This window comes from Sus scrofa, chromosome 16 (assembly GCF_000003025.6).
Source record: "Sus scrofa isolate TJ Tabasco breed Duroc chromosome 16, Sscrofa11.1, whole genome shotgun sequence".
NCBI classification, from domain to species: domain Eukaryota; kingdom Metazoa; phylum Chordata; class Mammalia; order Artiodactyla; family Suidae; genus Sus; species Sus scrofa.
The window spans coordinates 47,478,787-47,499,666 of record NC_010458.4 but is presented as its reverse complement, the minus strand read 5'-3'; the positions used below and the strand labels follow the sequence as shown (position 1 = coordinate 47,499,666).

At 40.3% G+C, this 20,880-nt stretch overlaps 2 protein-coding genes across 5 annotated transcripts; both read left to right on the top strand.

Annotated features, from left to right (window-relative positions):
• AK6 (adenylate kinase 6) lies at positions 11-19,111 on the top strand. 3 transcript variants are annotated; one of them, XM_003134021.5, is made up of 5 exons: positions 11-216; positions 2,684-2,776; positions 12,308-12,366; positions 12,745-12,890; positions 17,596-19,111. In XM_003134021.5, exons 1-5 carry the CDS (start codon positions 189-191, stop codon positions 17,786-17,788), a joined length of 519 nt encoding a protein of 172 aa, XP_003134069.1. In that variant the 5' UTR covers positions 11-188; the 3' UTR covers positions 17,789-19,111. The 3 variants fall into 3 exon arrangements, 2 of the variants coding, with proteins under 2 accessions (XP_003134069.1, XP_013840293.1); XM_013984839.2 differs by having other exon boundaries at positions 14-179; positions 17,596-18,114; XR_001301862.2 differs by lacking the exon at positions 11-216 and adding an exon at positions 448-567 and having other exon boundaries at positions 17,596-18,114.
• Positions 99-4,826, top strand: TAF9 (TATA-box binding protein associated factor 9). 2 transcript variants are annotated; one of them, XM_003359799.4, is made up of 3 exons: positions 99-216; positions 2,684-2,776; positions 3,787-4,821. In XM_003359799.4, exon 3 carries the CDS (start codon positions 3,804-3,806, stop codon positions 4,599-4,601), a length of 798 nt encoding a protein of 265 aa, XP_003359847.1. In that variant the 5' UTR covers positions 99-216; positions 2,684-2,776; positions 3,787-3,803; the 3' UTR covers positions 4,602-4,821. The 2 variants fall into 2 exon arrangements, with proteins under 2 accessions (XP_003359847.1, XP_020932550.1); XM_021076891.1 differs by lacking the exon at positions 99-216 and adding an exon at positions 220-449 and having other exon boundaries at positions 3,787-4,826.

Genomic DNA, 20,880 nt, shown 5'->3' with positions numbered 1-20,880 from the left:
AAGCGTGTTATAGAAGCCTAGGTAACCAATGGTCAGTGGCAAGGCGGCAGATGTGGGTCGCGAGCGCCACTCAAGGTCTCGCGTACCTCCGCGCCACAGGCATTTGCCGCTCCTCGCCCCTTCCGGCCCCTCCCTGTCGCGTGTAAGGCGCGTGTGCAGAAGCGTCCGGAGCCAGCGCGGTGAGGACCATGTTGCTTCCGAACATCCTGCTCACCGGTCAGGGCGCGCGGTGGGGGTGGTGCTGGACGGTGGGGCCAGCCTGGGACGCCCGAAGTGGGGGGGGGGGGGCGTTCAGTGTTCTGTGTCGGGGGTCGACAAGGGTCGCCTAGCGTGGCACTTGTTGGGGCCTCGTGACCGGCCCTCGCGACGGTTGCGGGAGGCGGGGGGAGGGGACCGCGAACGTCAATTTTGTTTGGCCAGAGGTTGGCCCTTCGGTGAGGCGGAGAGAGGTAGATGTATCTAGCTTCCTTTTTTGGCAAGCTGCCTAAGCTTTCTCAATCACCTTTTTGTTTGCAAAATGGCCGTTGCCTCTTGGCAGAGTTGTCTTCAGGCTTTTAGCAATATAATGTAAGACAGTGTCTGGCCTTTGGTAGATCTCTTAATGGTGGATGCTTTAGGCCTCCGGGGCCCGTTTCTCGCTTTTCCTTTCTTTCTGGCAGATTTCGATGAAAGGATTCGGGTGTTTGCGGTGTGGGGTGATTAATTTGCTATATACACTTGTGAAGTTAGCTTCAGAGGCTTTTTTTTTTTCATTATTTTAAGAAGGAAAGGCATCTACTGAGTATCTCTGGTCGTTTCTCGTGTAGAGGTGTTCTAAGATTCACTGTGGGGGTTCATCTGGGTCTTCGGATCTATACTGAGGGCGTTTGTTATATATGAGGGATAGTAAAATGCTTCATACCGATCTTATAAAGAATATTATTTTTGGTTGTTTAACTCTGAAAATGTTTATTAGATTGTAGCAGTTAATGGCATCCTAGGGCATTCATGAAAAAAATCTAATGGATGTAGATAGATGCTGTTGCATTATAAAAATTGAGGCGGTTATTTATTGGCAGCACACAAATCCTTCTGTTTCTGAAAGCTGCAGATTAACCTCAACAAATTAATGGTTAGCCATGACGATTTCTTAAGGGGAAGATTGTACAACATTGATTTGTTTGGGTCAGATAGTGAGTGTCTTGGGTTTTTTTTAATATTAAACCATATCGTCAAAAATCTAAATGTGTTTTATTGAAAACATGGTGAATTCAGAGTTCAAATTTAGTATATTATAGTGGATTGTTACTGTCCTTACATGAAGATCTATTCCTATTACCTTTTTTTGCTTTTTAGGGCCATACCTGCAGCATATGGAAGTTCCCCGGCTAGGGGTCATATTGGAGCTGCAGCTGCTGGCCACAGCCACACCAGATTCAAGCTGCATCTGTGACCTACATCACAGCTCATGGCAATGCTGGATCTTAAACTAACCGAGCAAGACCAGGGAACCATACCAAATCCTCATGGATGCGAGTTGAGTTTCTTACTACAGAGCCATGATGGGAACTCCAATTCCTGTTATCTTCAATTAAAATGATTAAATTTTATAATTTCAGTGGTATTAAACCTGAGCAGCTGAAAGTTATGAGTTTGATTATATATTTTGAAATACAGTAGATATAAAAAATAAGATAGAAGTTCCTGTGGTGGCACAGTGGGTTAAGGATCTGGCTTATTCACTGCTGTGGCTTGACTTGATGCTGTGGTGCAAGTTCAATCCCTGGCCTATAGTCATGGCCAGAAAGAAAAAAAGGGAAGTTGAAAAACAATATATAGTATTGCCACTTACATAAAAGGGAGTATTTGGTGTGTGCACGTATATATACACACAGTGTGAAGATATGTACACATATGTAGTATGCTATCATATATATATATATATATGGACATATTTACAAAAACATACATATGATTCTTTAGAGAGAGAAATAAAAGAAACCAGTTTATACTGGTTGCCTCTAGGGAAGAGTACAGAGGGTCCATATTGGAAATGAGATTTGTCTTTCATACTGCTGAACTTTTTCCCATGAACAATTTAATTTTTTAAAATTAAAGCAAATAGGAGTTCCCGTCGTGGCTCAGTGGTTAACGAATCCGACTAGGAACCATGAGGAACCATCCCTGGCCTTGCTCAGTGGGTGGGGGATCTGGCATTGCCGTGAGTTGTGGTGTAGGTCGCAGACGCGGCTCGGATCCCATGTTGCTGTGGCTGTGGCGTAGGCTGGCGGCTATCGCTCGGATTGGACCCCTAGCCTGGGAACCTCCATATGCCGCGAGTGCGGCCCTAGAAAAGGCAGAAAGACAAAAATAAATAAAAATAAAATTAAAGCAAATAACTCATGGTGATTTATTTGAGATAACTAGTTTCAATCTGGGGATTTCCATGGTGGTAGCAGACAGCCTTTGATTGTCATCAGATTCTCCCAAGCCTCACTCCTGGTAGAATCTGATACACCGAGTAGGATTGTCATGTCCAGCAGGCTTTGGGTGGTTTTCATTAGGTTATGGTGTGAATTAGGTTATGGTAATTAGGATTGCTAATTAGGAAACTTTTCAGTTATTAAGGACCTTAAGGACAGATCATTGGCTAAAACCTAATAAATATTTTATAAACAGTTTTTTTCTGTGGTTTGTCTTACAGGTACACCAGGGGTTGGAAAAACCACACTCGGCAAAGAACTTGCATCAAGATCAGGATTGAAATACATTAATGTGGGTGATTTAGCTCGAGAAGGTAAGGGACACTTCAGTGTTAGATTTGCTTTTTTTTTTTTTTTTTTTGGTCTTTTTAGGGCTGTACCGTAGGCATATGGAGGTTCCTAGGCTAGGGGTGGAATTGGAGCTGTAGCAATGTGATTCTGAGCCACGTCTTCGACCTACACCACAACTCGAGGCGACGTCGGATCCTTAACCCACTAAGCAGGGCCAGGGATCAAACCTGCATTCTCATGGATGCTAGTCATACTCGTTTCTGCTGAGCCACAATGGGAACTCCTATATTTGCTTATTAATAAGGGCGGGAGAAGTAACAGAGTGTTGGTACTGTACTTGTATGGGGGTATATAAAGCAGGAAGATTCCCATTAAGGAATTTGTGCTCTATTGGGGACCCATAGAGATAGAACAAGTTATTTAATGCTGTAACCTGGTTATTTTGACCATTACATCCCTTCCACAGTCGGCCAGCAGTTCTTTTTGACAGTACTGATTGGGACAGTTTCCATGAAGATTGGACTTAGGACAGATAGAATCTGAATATGAGAGTATTTTGAGTTGGGTGAACACCTAAAGGTTGGGGTGTTGCTAAGTATATCTGAAGACTGTGAGTATCTTGAGCTCACTGTAAGGATGTCATTTTGAACTCAGGCATCAGGACATAGCTGTCCTATGTGTTCTATGGGATTTTCTTAGATTAGTTTGGTAGGCGCATGCCTGCAAGCAACTGCACATATTCTAAAGTGACATGTTTTTATTTATTTTACCCTGTTTTTCCCAAATCTTTTATTATTCTCTTATTTGTGTCTTCATCTTTTTACATTCCATAATGGGTAGAAATGCAGTAAATTTAAGTAAAGGGAACTTTAAATGTGTCTCATTAAAATGGAAAAAACTTAACATATTTTTTAAGTTTATACTTTTGAAAATTTAACATGTATTTCAATTTTTTAAAGTTCCTGACAGTTGCTTCTAAAGTAACTATTTCAGGTTTGATCTAATGTACATATTTTTTTCAAATGATCTAAAGTCTGATCACCGGATATCATGGAGTCTGGCAAGATGGCTTCTCCCAAGAGCATGCCGAAAGATGCACAGATGATGGCACAAATCCTGAAGGATATGGGGATTACAGAATATGAGCCAAGAGTTATAAATCAGATGCTGGAGTTTGCCTTCCGATATGTGACCACAATTCTAGATGATGCAAAAATTTATTCAAGTCATGCTAAGAAAGCGACTGTTGATGCAGATGATGTGAGATTGGCAATCCAGTGTCGTGCTGACCAATCATTTACCTCTCCTCCCCCAAGAGATTTTTTATTAGATATTGCAAGGCAAAGAAATCAAACCCCTTTGCCATTGATCAAGCCATATTCAGGCCCTCGATTGCCACCTGATAGATACTGTTTGACTGCTCCAAATTACAGACTTAAGTCTTTACAAAAAAAGGCATCTACTTCTGCGGGAAGAATAACAGTTCCGCGGTTAAGTGTGGGTTCAGTTACTAGCAGACCAAGTACTCCCACACTTGGCACACCAACCCAACAAACCATGTCTGTTCCAGCTAAAGTAGGGACACCAGTGTCCCTCACAGGGCAAAGGTTCACAGTACAGATGCCCACTTCACAGTCCCCAGCTGTAAAAGCATCAATTCCTGCAACATCAGCAGTTCAGAATGTTCTAATTAATCCATCATTAATTGGGTCCAAAAATATTCTTATTACCACTAACATGGTGTCATCACAAAATACTGCCAGTGAATCATCAAACGCATTGAAAAGAAAACGTGAAGATGATGACGATGACGAGGATGATGACGACGACGACTATGATAATTTGTAATCTAGCCTCGATGCATGTAGCATGTATACTTGGTTTTGAATCCATTGTACTGGGATTAAACATGCATGCTGGATGTTTCTAAGTTATGTTTTAGAAAAATAGTATTTAATGAGTAAAGGTGGTTACCATATTTTTTAATTGCTATATGTTGGACGTTAATAGGATTAGTAATGGTTTTTATCAGCCTTTAAGTGTAAAAAATAAAGTTGTAATTCATCAGTTTGATTGTTGATACTTTGACAGTTATGTTTTTAGAAGCAATTTTTGCCTCATCACCGACCGACCGAAGTTAACAGTTGGAAAAACTTGAGGTTGTTACAGTCTGTTCGTTACCACTAGTGTGTCACTTCTAGTGTCTTCAGATGTTTAGGTCATAAAATGATCTCTGGTGTATAAGTCACTCTGTGAGCTGTTCTTGTGGAGAAATCACTTAGTCAGGATTTTTATTCATATTAAATCCTCACCCATTTAGATTTATCTTTCTCAATGGCCAGACTTCCTCCTAGGTTCCATTTTTTTCTATCCCTTTGCTTATATTGAAAGACCTTGGTATGTCTCCCAGTGTCTCACCACTTAAAATTTAAAAAAAAATTTTTTTCTAGTGTCTCTTTTTGAGGATGAGTTTTGTGCATCTTTGCTAGTCATGCTCTTGCTATAATAAGCCAGTGTTTTTTGTTTTTTCTTTTTAGGGCCACACCTACGATATATGGAGGTTCCCAGGCTAGGGGTCAAATCTGAGGTAGCCATTGGCCTGTGCCGCAACCACAGCATTTCAGGATCGGAGCCACGTCTGCAACCTACACCACAGCTCACTGCAACACCAGATCCTTAACCCACTGAGCAAGGCCAGTGATTGAACCCAAGTCCTCATGGATTCTAGTCAGGTTTATTACCACTGAGCCATGACAGGAACTCCTGAACTTTACTAGTTCTGACAAGTGATTTCAGTCACATAGAGTAGTCATATTCAGTTGTGTCTTCCAGTTCTAATCTCACCCACTCGATATAATATTTCTGAAGTTAATGAAGTTGCTTTATAACCTGTCATGAATTGCACTGAGAGAACACCAGACCAAGGATAATCCGCTGTGGGACACTCTTTCCTCCTCACTGAGTCATCCTCTTGTACTCACACCATTTTAGCTGTGTGCCTACCTGATGGTGCATAGTCCTGACCATCCTTTGTGTTTTATTAATGAGATTATTTCCTGAGATGGACTTTACTTTTAAGGAAAAGTGGGGTTTTTTTTCCTCTTGCATTTTGCCAGATAAAAGAATTTCTGGTCTTGTGTTAGATGAGGTACTTTACAAGTTTTTCTTTCTTTTTTTTTTTTTTCTTTTAGGACCCAAGCCGGGCACATGGAAGTTCCCAGGCTAGGGGTTGAATCAGAGCTGCAGCTGCTGGCCTACACCACAGCCACAGCAACATTATATGTGAACCACGTCTGCAACCCATACTGAAACTCACCACAATGCCGGATCCTCAACTCTGAGCGAGGCCAGTGATCGAACTTCATGGATACTAGTCAGGTTTGTTACCACTGAGCCACAACAGGAACTCCTGTAAGGTTTTTCAAAATGTACCAGCTTTCTTTTCCCACATACCATATGGATATATCTAAAAATCTTACTAGGAAATAATTTGAGACATTGAGCCTCCTCATTTTTTCCAAATGGTGCTGCTGTATTTTAAGGAAAACCCTGCAACCATCTACAAAGCAGTGGTTCCACACGGGGCGGGGGCGGAGGGGTGATTTTTGCCCTTCAGGGGACATTTGGCAACTTCTCAGGTTTTTGGTAGCCATAACTTGGGCGGGGGGAGCAGTGTTGCTACTGACCTCTAATGGGTAGGAGTTCTGCTGAACATCCTGCAATTCACAGGACAGCCCTCCATCCCCTTAAGAGAATTATCCAGCTCAAAATATCAGTAGTATTTCAGGTTGAGAAACTGCTGTAAGTGATGAGACTTGTAAAAACAAAGGGTTTTAAAGTCTAAATGGACTTTATTGCCATTGTAGTAGTCGTGTTAATTGCTGTATTAATTGTTAAGACATGATCATTTTGCCATTCAGAACCAAAGCAGGAAAAATTAGGTGGGGAATTAAGTTTAAAAGTATGGAGAGTCCTGAATGTGGAATGACTAAGAATGCTATTTTTACCCCTGTTCTAATCGCTCACATTCCTCACTTGATGTCCCTTTCCATATGTAACCATTTAATTATACTTTTACCAGGATCCTTAACCTTCCTGCCACCAGTTATTAGGCTTCAGCCTCTGTCCCTAGCCCCAGGGTGCTTATAGGTCAAAACAAAGTAATATAATTGTTGACATTGGATGCATTGCAAATACCTGGCCCTCAACACTTAAAATCTTAGTATTTATAACCCAGTGGTGGGAAGCTCCTGTTGAGAGCCACTAGCTAAAAACTAGGCTGCAAATCCTGAAGTATTTGCTGTCTGACCCTTTGCAGAAAAACCTTGCCATACCTGCCCTAACCTCTACATCCCGTTTTTTTGCCTTCGCTTTAATCATCTACCACTGGAAGCCTGTGAAACTAGCTTTTCCATTGCCCTCTCCAACACTGCTCTCCCAAATTTTGCTCTTATTCTCTCCCACCATAAACCTTTTTCCCTTGATTTCATTGCAGCCAATTTGTAATCCTGCCCCTCCCTCTAGTAATCTCATTCACTCAAGACTACTCATGATAACTCTTAAATTTATATTTGAAACTTAGCCCAGTTTCTAGACACCTACCAAATGTAACCATCCGGATAGTTAACAGATATTTCAAAATTAATATGTTTAAAAAGCATGTTCTTAAAGTCCATTCAGAGTTCCCATTGTGCCTCAGTGGGTTAAGGATGCAATGTTATCTCTGTGAGGATGCAGGTCCTATCCCTCCCCTCAATCAGTGGGTTATGGATCCATCATTGCCATAAGCTACGGCATAGGTTGCAGATGTGGCTCAGTTCCAGTGTGGCTGTGGCGCAGGCCTCAGCTGCAGCTCCCATTCAGCCCCTGCCCTGGGAACTCATGCTGCAGGTGTGGCCTTAAAAAGGGAAAAGAAAAAAAAGTACATCTTTGAAGTCATCTCTGACTGCTTGCCTGCTCCTGATTCCTGTCTGCCACATGTACAAATGTATTTATACTCTACACAGGTGCACTTGGCTCCTGATACTGAAGGCTTGCAAAATCCCATTAATATCCCAACCCATTTTTAAAACTGTTGCTGTATCCCAGTGGTACCATTCATAAGACCATTTGTGCTAAATCTCTTATTCTTCAGAATTCTTCCTCCCCCTTATATCCTTTAAAAAGGGAGGTGGAGAGGATGTCATGACTTGAGCTTTTTAGTGATTAAAAAGTCTATCCTCCTTGGAGTTCTCATCGTGGCTCAGTGGTTAACAAATCCGACTAGGAACCATGAGGTTTCGGGTTCGATCCCTGGCCTTGCTCAGTGGGTTAAGGATCCGGCATTGCTGTTAACTGCGGTGTAGGCTGCAGACGCGGCCTCAGATCCTGCGTTGCTGTGGCTCTGGCGTAGGCCTGCAGCTACAGCTCCGATTAGACCCCTAGCCTGGGAACCTCCATATGCCTCGGGAGGGGCTCTGAAAAGGCAAAAAAGACAAATGAATAAAAAGTCTATCCTCCTTAATGGAGTATAGGAGATTATGAACTGGTCACAGTTTACCTTCAGCCTTCCCTGCAGCCACTATCCCCCTCGTCCCCTTCAGGCTACCCACAGTGCACGTTTGTTCTTCAAACACATGAGCAATCTTCCATCTCCATGTCTTTATACTTGCTGTTGTCTTTACCTGTAGATGCCCTTCCTAATCTGCCTTATAAACACCTAGCTCCTTAAAAGGCCAAACTCAACTGCCACATCTTTGGTGCTCTTTAGCTTCTCTAGGCAGAATTCATTGCTCTCCTCTGCACAGAAGGCCAGGTATCAAAGCTTCCAATCCTAAACCAATTAACTTCTTGTACTAATTGCATTACACTTACAAGCTTCTTGTTGAATCGAGGCAACTGTTTCCAAAGAAGGAAATCTGAAAATGTTTTAAAGTATTGGTGGCCGCCTCAAAATAGATAACTAGCATCCCTTTATCATTAACTAAAAAGAACTTTAGGAAAGGTCATGATTTTATATAGCTTGACTAACAACAGCTTGGAAGGTCTTTTAAGCCTTTTAACTGGCTCCACAATTGACTTTTTTTCTGGCATCTCTAAATCATAAAACTTTGTTTCGGAACCTGATTTAATTTTCTAAGCTTTTGGTAGTTTAATCACACCAAGCTCTTTTTCTTTCTCCTCTGTCTTTGCCATACGAAGATGTTCTGTGTAGACAACTATAAATTTGACTTCTAACTGAAACTTTCTAAAGTAGCATAAATTTTTCCTCTTTTTGGAAATTTGAAATGAAGTTGAGAATCCAACTATTTCTCTCCATTCCCCACAGTACAGGTTGTTATAATTATCACTCACCTAGAATTCTGCAGTAGTGATTATATGGTATCTTACTTCTGGATTTGCTTCCTTCCAACTCCACATGGAAATCAAAACGATTTTTAAAAATTTGAAGTTGTTCATGACATTTCATGCTTAAAATGCTTAATGATTTTCCTTTGCCCTGAGATAAAGTCTAAACAGCACAGCCTTCAGCACCCTTTTTAATCTGGCCTCAATTCAGCTGACCCCTCATCACCTGAAAGACTTTTCCTCCCTGGAAAGGCCTGCCTTACCATGTCTCTCTGCCTTTGAATATCTTGTTTTCTCTGTTGAGAATCTTTACTACATGGAGTTCCCGCCATGGCTCAGTGGTTAACGAATCTGACTAGGAACCATGAGTTTTCGGGTTCGATCCCTGGCCTCACTCAGTGGGTTAAGGATCTGGCATTGCTGTGAGCTGTGGCGTAGGTCGAAGAGGTGGCTCAGATCTGGTGTTGCCGTGGCTCTGGCATAGGTCGGCGGCTACAGTCAGCTCCAATTAGATCCTTAGCCTGGGAACTTCCATACGCCATGGGTACAGCCCTAAAAAGACAAAAAAAAAAAAAAAAGGAATCTTACCCCTAGCTAATCCCTTCAAGTCTCCACTTAGAAGTTACCTCTTCCAGGAAGCCTCCCCTAATATCCCAAGTTCATGGTCTTAACCTAAAAGGTGCCCATCCTGTTGCTCCCATACCACTATGATCCATAATGTTAAAATATTATCATTTCCCGGTTACTTGTCTGTCATCTCCAATTTTACTGTAAACTCTTCGAGGGAAGGATTGAGTTTGTTCAATTTGTTCACTGGGGTTTTTGTTGCTTTTTAGGGCCACACCCACAGCATATGAAAATTTCCAGGCTAGGGATCGAATTGGAGCTACAGCTGCAGGCCTGTGCCGCAGCCACAGCAACGCCGGATCCAAGCCACATCTGTGACCAAAACTGCAGCTCGATGCAACACCATATCATTAACCTGCTGATTGAGGTCAGGGAATCGAACCTGCATCCTCATGGATACTGGTCAGGTTCTTAACCCACTGAGCCACAGCAGGAACTCCTAGACAGCATCTATTTTTAAAGATTTCACTAGTCTGGATTTAAAATATGAAAGAATATTCATCTACTCTAGATTCCCATATAGTACAAAACTGTAGGTATTCTTAGATTTTGTGGCATTGTTAAAAAAATACATGGTATTGTAAAAAAATACTTGTTTATTTAATTACATAATATTTCAACAAGTTAGTAAACCAAGGTTTAACTAATTTGCTATTGTTGATCATGTTTTATCATTTCATTATTTATAACTTTTTCTGGTTAGAAATTAAATGGTTAAAGAAATCTCTGAACAGATAAGACATTTTTCTTTAAAAAATTATTTGGGAGTTCCCATTGTGGCTCAGTGGTTAACAAATCCGACTAGAAACAAGTTTTCAGGTTCGATCCCTGGCCTTGCTCAGTGGGTTAAGGATCCGGCGTTGCCGTGAGCTGTGGTGTACGTTGCAGGTGAGGCTCGGATCTGGCATTGCTGTGGCTCTGGCACAGGCCAGTGGCTACAGATCTGATTCGACGCCTAGCCTGGGAACTTTCATATGCCTCAGATGCGGCCCTAAAGAAACCAAAAAAAAAAAAAAAAAGCTCATTTCAATTGCATCTCTTCTCATGTATTGTTTACTAATTATCTTTTCCAGCCTGTGTGAATTTTTGTCATATTCTTTGTTTAGCTACTTAACTGTTATTTTGATTAAGGTATTTCAGCCCTTTGTTCTAGTATAAATATTTTTCCCTGCCGTTTTTTTTAGAAGTTATATAATTTTTCATCAAACGGATTTAACATTTTGTATGTTTGAACCAGTTTTTTTTTCACAGACTCAAATGAATCATTCCTTTGTAGATTTAATTTTCCATTAATTATCTTTGGAATTGAGAAATTAGCTCTGTAATCCACCTAAAGTTTGTGGTATATACACTAAGAGTTTAGATTGTTTTCTAAATTGTTAGCCGGTTTCCCCCACACCAAGACAGCTTAACTTTTTTAGCTGATAAGAGTTTCTCGTAACTCAATGGTAACCTAAGAAGGCAGAGGCCACAGTATGGTGCTCAGGAAGTGGCTCACATGCCCAAGATCAGTCCACAGACCCTCCAAGGAAAGATAGTTAAAACTGCCTCTGTGCCTTCCGCCACCGCCTCAAGACTACCTTTTTGTCACTTTAGAACTCATGCTCATTTTAGCTTCCTTTCAACCAGTGCCAAAATATAAGGGGAAGGAGGTAGGAAGACTGCAGCATGCTTGTTAAGATAGCTAAAAGGATGATGTAAGCCTTCCTTAGAGAACATACCTCTTAGGGATTCAAGGTGAGCGTGTGCTCGCTGTGTCTTAGCTCTTGAGGACGGACTTCCTTTGAAAGCAGGTTTTAATCTGTTGGAAGTTCTTATGTTAGATTTAAATCTGCCTTCTTTATGCCTGCCCCATCATTCTTGTTTTACCCTCTGAAATAAGATATTTAGCCCTTGGCTTTTGGGGAAGTAAAGGAGCATCTAGGTCTGACTCTCCTTCCCCAAACCCCATGAAGATGTGCCCTCAGGTGACAGGTTTCCTTTCTGGAATCAAGAATCTGTGTTTTTAATAAGTTTCCCATCCTTGATCTAATAAATTTGGAACTTAATCTGCTGTTCATGTGGGTGAGAGTGTTTGTATCCATGTGTCTCCTCTTGCCACCAATCTGTAGCTCAGCAAAAATAATGCAGTTCTCTTGTAGTCATAGCCCCACAGGTCTTAAAGTTGTCTACTACCCATTCCTTTTAGTTGGTTTCAATTGATGGCTAAAATGTTTTCAGGTATATTGCTATCCATGTTTCCTCTGGACAAAATTCTAATCTATCAGTATTACTCTTTATATTTGGTGTCCATGTGACATCTCTTGTGTTAGTGCTTTCCTTTTTCCTCTTAGAATAATTGGAGTTCCCGTGTGGTGCAGCGGGTTAAGGATCCGGTGTTGTCATTGCAGCTGTTCAGGTTGCTATTGTGGCTCAGGTTCAGTCCCTGGCCCGGGAATGTCCACGTGCCACGGGCACGGCCAAAATAAATAAATACAGTGAAAAAAATAAAAAGAGTAGTTGATGATATAAATTTTCTTTCCTAAAGTTGAGACTTCATTGAAAATTACTGAAAGTACTAGAAAATACTACTTTGACAGGCCCATGTGAATCTCTTCTAGGGCAGCTTTATGACGGCTATGATGAAGAGTATGACTGTCCTATTTTAGATGAAGATAGAGTAAGTACAGTTTTGTTTTGTTTTTTTACCAAGTATGCATTTTAAAAATTTTAATAGGAGTTCCTGTCATGGTACAGCCGAAACGAATCCGACTAGTATCCACGAGGATACGAGTTTGATCCCTGGCCTCAATCAGTGGGTTAAGGATCTGGCATTGCCATGAGCTGTGGTGTAGGTCGCACGCAGATGTGGCTCAGATCTGGTGTGGCTGTGGCTGTGGTGTAGGCCGGCAGCTACAGCTCCGATTGGACCCCTAGCCTAGGAACCTCCATGTGCTTTGGGTGCGGCCCTAAAAAGCAAAAAAAGAAAAAAAGAAAAATTAATAGGAAAGTTGACTTCAGTTTTTTTAAGGAGCACTCTTCTTTTCCTTTCTTTCAGGTTGTTGATGAGTTAGAAAACCAAATGAGTGAAGGTGGAGTTATTGTTGATTACCATGGTTGTGATTTTTTCCCTGAACGTTGGTTTCATATAGTTTTTGTGCTGAAAACAGATAACAGTGTTTTGTACAAAAGACTTGAAACAAGGTAAGAAAGGAAAAATGCTGACTTTTTAAAGTATTATATACATTTTTGCTCAGATTCCTGAAGTTGACCCACTGCCATCATAAAGGGTTCTCTTTGAAAATGTAACTACTTTATTTTGGTCTCATTGAAAACCAAGTCTGTTTGGTACCAACATTCTAAACCAAAGACAAAAAGATGCATTTCTAAAACACAGGCTGTAGTTTCTGAGTAAATGAATACCTCAACTGACAGTTTGAGTCAGTAAAATGTGCTATATAGCAACTCTATTTAGTCACGCGTTTTCTTTAATATAAACCTTTTCTAGGAAAACAACCAAGCCAATCACAGTCTTTGCTATGGAATGAACATTACCCACCCAAATTATCCTCACAACAGGAATGAGAAAAGTTATGAAAAACTAACGAGATAAATTAACATTTCACTAGTAAGATAACATTAACTTTTAACAGGCTAAATTAACATTTCACGCTGTATTTGAGTTCGTCCTTTCAAGAGAGCATCAGACTTAATCCAGAATAACCAAAAAAATAAAATTTCATAGAGAGCATTTTCCCACTGTCTTTTGATTCAAGTGTAAGAGTAGGGATTTTAGAAGAATTTAGAGAGCTGACTCAAAGGAAAACTCGAGAAGTTTGCCTAAGGTCAGGTTCAGAGTTTGTGATTCTCACTAACTGTACTCAGCTCTGACCAAGCACCATTCGGTGGGATACTCGCATAATCCTTGCACAAAAAGGTATAGTAGCAAATATATAGGGAAAATTAGGTTGGCGCTACACCTGAAAACCTTTTTTTTTTTTTTTGGTCTTTTTCTCTTTTTCTAGGGCCACATCTGCGGCATATGCATGTTCCCAGGCTAGGGGTCTAATTGGAGCTGTAGCTGCTGGCCTGTGCCACAGCCACAGTAACCAGGGATCCGAGCCACATCTGCGACCTACACCACAGCTCATGGCAACGCAGGAGCCTTCACCTGCTGAGCGAGGCCAGGGTTCGAACCCGTAACCTCATGGTTCCTAGTCGGATTCGTTAACCACTGAGCCATGATGGGAACTCCAGCCTGAAACTTTCATCATCTTTCTTTAGGCAGGGCAAAACAATTAAGAAAGAATATTTGAACAGAGAAGTAATAGACAGTATGGTACATATCACCTTTTCTCAAAGACCATTTAAAATTTTTATTAAAAACTGCTATTTTGCGGGTTCCATCCCTGGCCTCGCTCAGTGGGTTAAGGAGTTGACTTTGCCGTAAGCTGTGGTGTAGGTCATAGACGCAGCTCGGATCTGGCATTGCTGTGGCTGTGGTGTAGACTGGCAATTATAGCTCCTCAAGCCTGGGAACTTCCATATGCCATGGGTGTGGCCCCAAATAAATAAATAAATAAATATTTTGGAGTTCCTGTTGGCTCAGCAGGTTAAGACTCCAACTGGTATCCTTGAGGATGCAGCTTTAGTTCCTGGTCTAAGAATCCGGTGTTGCCACAAACCTGTGGCCTAGGTTACAGATGCGGCTCAGATCTGGCATTGCTATGGCCGGCAGCTGCAGCTTTGATTCAACCTCTAGCCCAGGAACTTCTTCTGTATGCCGCAGGTCCATATGCCTAAAAAGAAAACAAAATTACTGTTTTATGCAAATAATTAAAGTATGAAAAAACTGAGAGCTAGTATTTTGTTTTTAACCATTGAAGATACTATAAAGTTAATCAACCTTTTAAAAAAAGGTTTATTGAGGAGTTCCCGTTGTGGCGCAGTGGTTAACGAATCCGACTAGGAACCATGAGGTTGCGGGTTCGGTCCCTGGCCTTGCTCAGTGGGTTAAGGATCCAGCGTTGCCATGAGCTGTGGTGTAGGTTGCAGATGTGGCTCAGATCCCGCGTTGCTGTGGCTCTGGCGTAGGCCGGTGGCTACAGCTCCGATTCAACCCCTAGCCTGGGAACCTCCATATGCCGCGGGAGCGGCCCAAGAAATAGCAACAACAACAACAACAAAAAGACAAAAGACAAAAATAAATAAATAAATAAATAAAATAAAATAAGGTTTATTGAGATACATTCCTATACCACATAATTCATCCATCTAAAGTAGCTTTTTTCAGGGCCGTACTCTTGGCATATGGAGGTTCCCAGGCTAGGGGTCCATTCAGAGCTACAGCTGCTGGTCTACACACAGTCACGGCAACACAGGATCTGAGCCACGTCTTCAACCTACACCACAGCTCACGGCAACGGCAGATCTTTAACCTACTGAGCAAGGCCAGGGGTCAAACCCACAGCCCCATTGTTCCTAGTCAGATTCGTTTCCGCTGTGCCATGACAGGAACTCCCATGTGAAGTAGTTTTAAATATATTCACAGTCGTATGTCCGTTACCATAATCAGTTTTTAAAAATCCAGTCTCCCACACAAAACACCCCCATACCCATTCATAGTCACTCTCCATTTCCCCTCAATCCCCAGTCCTAGGCAACCAATGGATCTCTTTGGATTTGCCTGCTTTGGACATTTTACATAAATGAAATAATACAAACCATGATCTTTTGTATCTGGCTTCTTAGCATAATGTTTTCAGGGTTCATCTCTGTTTTAGCATGTATCAATACTTTGTTTCTTTTTATTGCCAAATAATAGTTCATTGTATGGTATACAATATTTTTATTTATCCATTTATCAGATTGTAAATATTTGGGTTATTTCCACTTTTTGGCAATTATGAATAATGCTTGCTATGAACATTCATGCTCATGTTTTTGTGTAAACATCATGCATTCATTCATTTATCTTGGGTGTTGGATTTCTCTAGGTATAGGATTGCTGGGTCATAACCTTTTGAGGAACTGTCAAACTGTACTATTTTACATTCCCAAGAGTAGTGTATGAAACCTCCAGTATTTTCACATCCTTGTTATTAAGCTTTAATTTTTAAAATTTCTATTATAGTTGATTTACAATGTTCTGTCAATTTCTGCTGTACAGCAAAGTGACCCAGTCATACATATTCTTTTTCTCACGTTATCCTCCATCGTGTTGCATCACAAGTGACTAGGTATAGTTCCCTGTGCTATACAGCAGGATCTCATTGCTAATCCACTCCAAATGCAATAGTTTGCATCACGTATCTGAAACTCCCAGTCCATCCCAATCCCTCCTCCTAAGCAACCACAAGTCTGTTCTCCATGTCCATGAATTTGCTTTTTTCTGTGGAAAGGTTCATTTGTGCCATATATTAGATTCCAGATATAAGTGATATCATACAGTATTTGTCTTAGGTGAGTCTCCCAAGGCACCCTTATCTGTATTTTTTATTGGAGCCATCCTAGTAGATGTGAAGTAGTATGGCATTGTGGTTTTGATTTGCATTTCCTTCATAGCCAGTGATGTTGTGCATCTTTTCATGTCCTTATTGGCCCTTCGTATATCTTTTTCAGAGAAATATCTATTCAAATCTTTTGCCCAATTTTTTGTGTGTGTCTGTCTTTTTGCCATTTCTTGGGCTGCTCCAACGGCATATGGAGGTTCCCAGGCTCGGGGTCCAAACGGAGCTGTAGCCACGAGCCTACACCAGAGCCACAGCAACGCGGGATCTGAGCCATGTCTGCAACCCACACCACAGCTCACGACAACGCCGGATCCTTAACCCACTGAGCAAGGCCAGGGATCGAACCCGCAACCTCATGGTTCCTAGTTGGATTCGTTAACCACTGAGCCATGACAGGAACTCCTGCCCAATTTTTTAATTGGGTTATTTTTCCTTTTCTATTAAGTTATAAGAGTTGTGTATGTATTTAGATGTGAGTCCCTTATCAGATATATGACTTGCAAAAATTTTCTCCCATTCTATGGGTTGTCTTTTCTAAAAGTTAATCACCTTCAAAGTAGTTCAGTTTAATTCTGGTTGTTACAAAGTTTGAGTTTGAACTTTCCTTTTTTTTTTTTGTCTTTTTAGGGCTGAACCTGCGGCACATGGAGGTTCCCAGGCTAGGGGTCCATTCAGAGCTACAGCTGCCAGCCTATGCCACAGCCACAGCAACACCAGATCCAAGCCGCGTCTGCAACCACAGCTCACGACAACGCCGGATCCTTAACCCACTGAGCAAGGCCAGGAATCAAACCCACAACTTCATGGTTCCTAGTTAGATTCCTTTCTGCTGAGCCATGATGGGAACTCCTGAATTTTCCCTATCTTTTTCATTAGTTGGCTAATTTACATATACCTAAAGATTACATAAGTTAATTTTTTTTTCAATGTCTTTGGAATTGGTACAGATACATTTGTTTATCAAGTACCCAACTAATGTATGATATTCTCTTATCATAAGCATTCTATTAAATGCCATCTATTTGTTTTACCTGTCTATAACTTAACTCCTCTAACTCTTCTGAAATTCAGGACCATAGCTGTAGACTGTTTATCTCATGGCTCAGAATCTGGACTGAGGTAGATAGATGTTGGCTAATTGAGTGGCTAACAAATCATAGGGAAAAGAATTTCAGACAAACCTAAACCTTGGTCCTTAGTTTAACCCTCTTGTCAAAGAGGTCTCTCATTCACAGGTGTCAGTCTCTTTTCTCTAGTAAAGAGACTACAGGAAGTACTTTTGCATGATCTTTCATGTGTTCAAAAGAGTATAGTTTCAAAAGTGTCCACTTTCTGGTGTGTTCCTAAAACTCTAGTTAATGCCATTCAGTTTGCCTTATCTTTTCTTTGCTTTCTAGGGGTTATAACGAGAAGAAACTAAAAGACAATATTCAGTGTGAAATTTTTCAAGTTCTCTATGAAGAAGCCTTAGCATCCTACAAGGAAGAAATAGTGCATCAGCTACCAAGTGATAAACCAGAAGATCTGGAGGATAATATTAATCAGATATTGAAATGGATTGAGCAGTGGGTCAAAGATCATGGCTCTTGACTTACAAGAATGGACACTTATACTCACTCTTGATATCTTCCCTATCCTATAAATTGTTCAGTTATCAGTAGAACTTTTGCATTGAAATTGTGGATAGTTAAAAGTTTATGTTTGGGGTTTTTTTCCTCCATGAGAAAGCTAAACAATTTCAAGTATAGTGAATAATAATAATATTATTAAGGATTAGGAGTTAAAACTATCATTGTTTAATGCTTCAGTTGCTAAAGAATAAATAAATCTGACCAAATGGGTTGCTATCTTTTAAGTTTATCATGGAAGAAAATGAAGATGATCTCTTAAAATAAAACTTAAAATTATCCGTTTTCCATTTTTATGTTTTTAATTTAAAAGAAAATGGAAGTGATTAATACTGGCACTCTGTATAAAATTCAAAAGGAACAGGAGTTCCAGTCGTGGCGCAGTGGTTAACGAATCTGACTAGGAACCATGAGGTTTCGGGTTCTATCCCTGATCCCTGGCCTTGTTCAGTGGGTTAAGGATCCAGCATTGCCGTGAGCTGTGGTGTAGGTCACCTGATTAGACCCCTAGCCTGGGAACCTCCATAGGCCACAGGAGTGGCCCCAGAAAAGGCAAAAAGACAAAAAAAAAAAAAAAAGACAAAAAAAAAAAAAAAGAAAGAAAATTCAAAAGGAGCAAAAGGACAGTGCCTGGCTTACTATTAGGTCAATTTAGGATCTTTAAACTTTATAACAGTGCAAAAGCGATACACATTTAGTAGATCCCATACCTTGAATTTTGATCTTTTCCTGGGCTAGTGATAGGCAGCTTGATAACGTGATGCTGGGCAGAGCAGGGAGCTGCAGATCCCAGTCAGACACATGATCACGATAGTAAACAACTGATGTGCTTACAGCCATTCTGTTTCTCACTTTCAGTACACTACTTAATAAATAACATGAGATACTCAATAATTTTTTATAAAATAGGCTTTGCATTAAGATAATTTTGCCCAGTGGAAGGCTCATGTAAATATTCTGAGCAAGTTTAAAGTAGGCTAGGCTAAGCTGTGATGTTTAGTAAGTTAAGTGTATTACATGCACTTTCAACTTAGGGTATTTTCAACTTATGATGTTTTTATGAGGATGTAGCTCCATCATAAGTCAAGGTTTATACTGGAATGTAGGTTTCCCTTTCAAGCCATCATGCTAGATCTCCTCCCTTTAGGAAAAAAATGTTACTGGTTTCCTGTGTATCTTTCTGAGATGTCATGCCTTCAAAGCATATGTGTATGTACATAATTTTTTAAGCCACATGATAACATACATTGCAAACTTTCTCATTTAATATATTTTGGATACCATACCATCTTGTTATTCTTTATTTGATTTGCTATTCTTTGATTAAGATACAATTCACATATCATAAAATTCATCATTTTAAAGTGTATATAATCTGTTGGTTTTTATCATATTCACAAGATTGTGCAACATCCCATTCTGTAACGTTTTCATTACCCCACCCAAAAGAAGTCCTCTACCTGTTGGCAGGCATTTTTCATTCTTCCCTTCCCCTAGCCCCTTGCTATCACTAATCTACTTTGTCTCTATAGATTTGCATATTCCAGACATCTTCATATAAATGGGATCATACAATATGTGTTCTTTTGTGTCTCGCTTCTTTCACTTAGCACAGTGTTTTCAATGCCATCCAAGTTGTAGACTTAGGGGTATCTTGTTCCTTTATATGGTTGAATAATATTCCGCTGTGTGGCTATTCCACATTTTGTTTATCCATTCTATCAGTGGCACGGTTGGGTGGCATCTACTTTGGACAATATGAATTGCAGACATTTGAGTACAGATTTTCGTATGGATATAATGTTTTCAGTTCTCTTGGATATAGCTAAGAGGGGAATTGCTGGATCATATTACAAGTGAGTTTAACATTTTCAGGAAATGCCAAACTGTATTCCAAAGTCGTTGCATAACTTTACCTTCTCATCATCCCTGTACTCGGGATCTAATTTCTCCATATCCTTGACAACAACAGCCATCCTGAAGATGTAGTCGTATTTCATTTTGGTTTTGATAAGGTTTGCAAAGAATTCCATTAAGGATGTAGTTTATTGAGTCCCCTACTGATGGACATTTAAATTGTTTCCAGCTTTTTGTTTTTAATTTTATGAGAATGATAAGAAAGGATAACATATATTACTATGTGCCAGGCACTCTTTTAAACACATTTCAAAAGTGGTGAACTCTGAATTCATATGACTACTACCTGAGGTGTAGGTATTATTATTATTTCCATTATAGGTGATGGAACCAAGCTTCATAGGGTTAAATGATTTACTCAGAATCACAACTAGGAAGTATCAGAGTCAGGATTCCAACTTAGCAGGCTCTTACCCATTAAATTGTGCTGCCTAATGCATATTTAACTTTGCACATGCAAGTTTATTGAGTAAATTCCTGGAAGATAAACTGTATGCAAGCATAACCTTTACAAGTTTCATTTAAATAAACTTGCCTATCATGTATATGTAAGACTTCATGCAAATCACTGTTGAGGGGAAGGCCTCCCAAGATAAATTCTTGCCCTCCAGATGATCTTAGTCAAGTATACAAAGAGGATAAAATGGACACTTTGAACAAACAGATTGTGATGCATGCCCCATTGGAGATTCTAACAAAATGAGAGAATAACCTACAATGAGTAGCAGAAAAGGATAAATGATGTAGGATGCAGGGCATTGAAAGATGGGCATGAGGCAGAAAAGAAAGATGACTCAGACTAGTAGGATAATACCACTGTGTTTTTACCCAGTACTACCTGGGGTTAAATCACATACATTCTAAGGACAATTACTACTTCATAGCGCTATTGTGAGGACTAAATCAACAACAGTGCTTGTCACACACTAAGCACCACTTATGTGTTCATTATTGTTTTTAGTAATATGAATGGCTGTTTTGAAGACAATATTCTTTTCACTACTGGGACTCACTAAATTCTCTTGCTTATCAAGCTACTGCTAATAATTATCCTACTGCTAACACTGCTCATAATAAGCTTTTCTTTCAACAGAAGGTATATAGTGGGATCTAACAGAGAGCTATATACATTATGGG

Excerpts from the sequence above, each read along its gene's own strand:
- TAF9 (XM_021076891.1), top strand. The coding sequence starts at position 3,804 with ATGGAGTCTGGCAAGATGGCTTCTCCCAAGAGCATGCCGAAAGATGCA.
- AK6 (XM_013984839.2), top strand. The coding sequence starts at position 29 with ATGGTCAGTGGCAAGGCGGCAGATGTGGGTCGCGAGCGCCACTCAAGG. Across the intron at positions 2,777-12,307 it reads GGGTGATTTAGCTCGAGAAG|GGCAGCTTTATGACGGCTAT; the intron begins GTAAGGGACACT and ends AATCTCTTCTAG. Across the intron at positions 12,367-12,744 it reads CTATTTTAGATGAAGATAGA|GTTGTTGATGAGTTAGAAAA; the intron begins GTAAGTACAGTT and ends CCTTTCTTTCAG.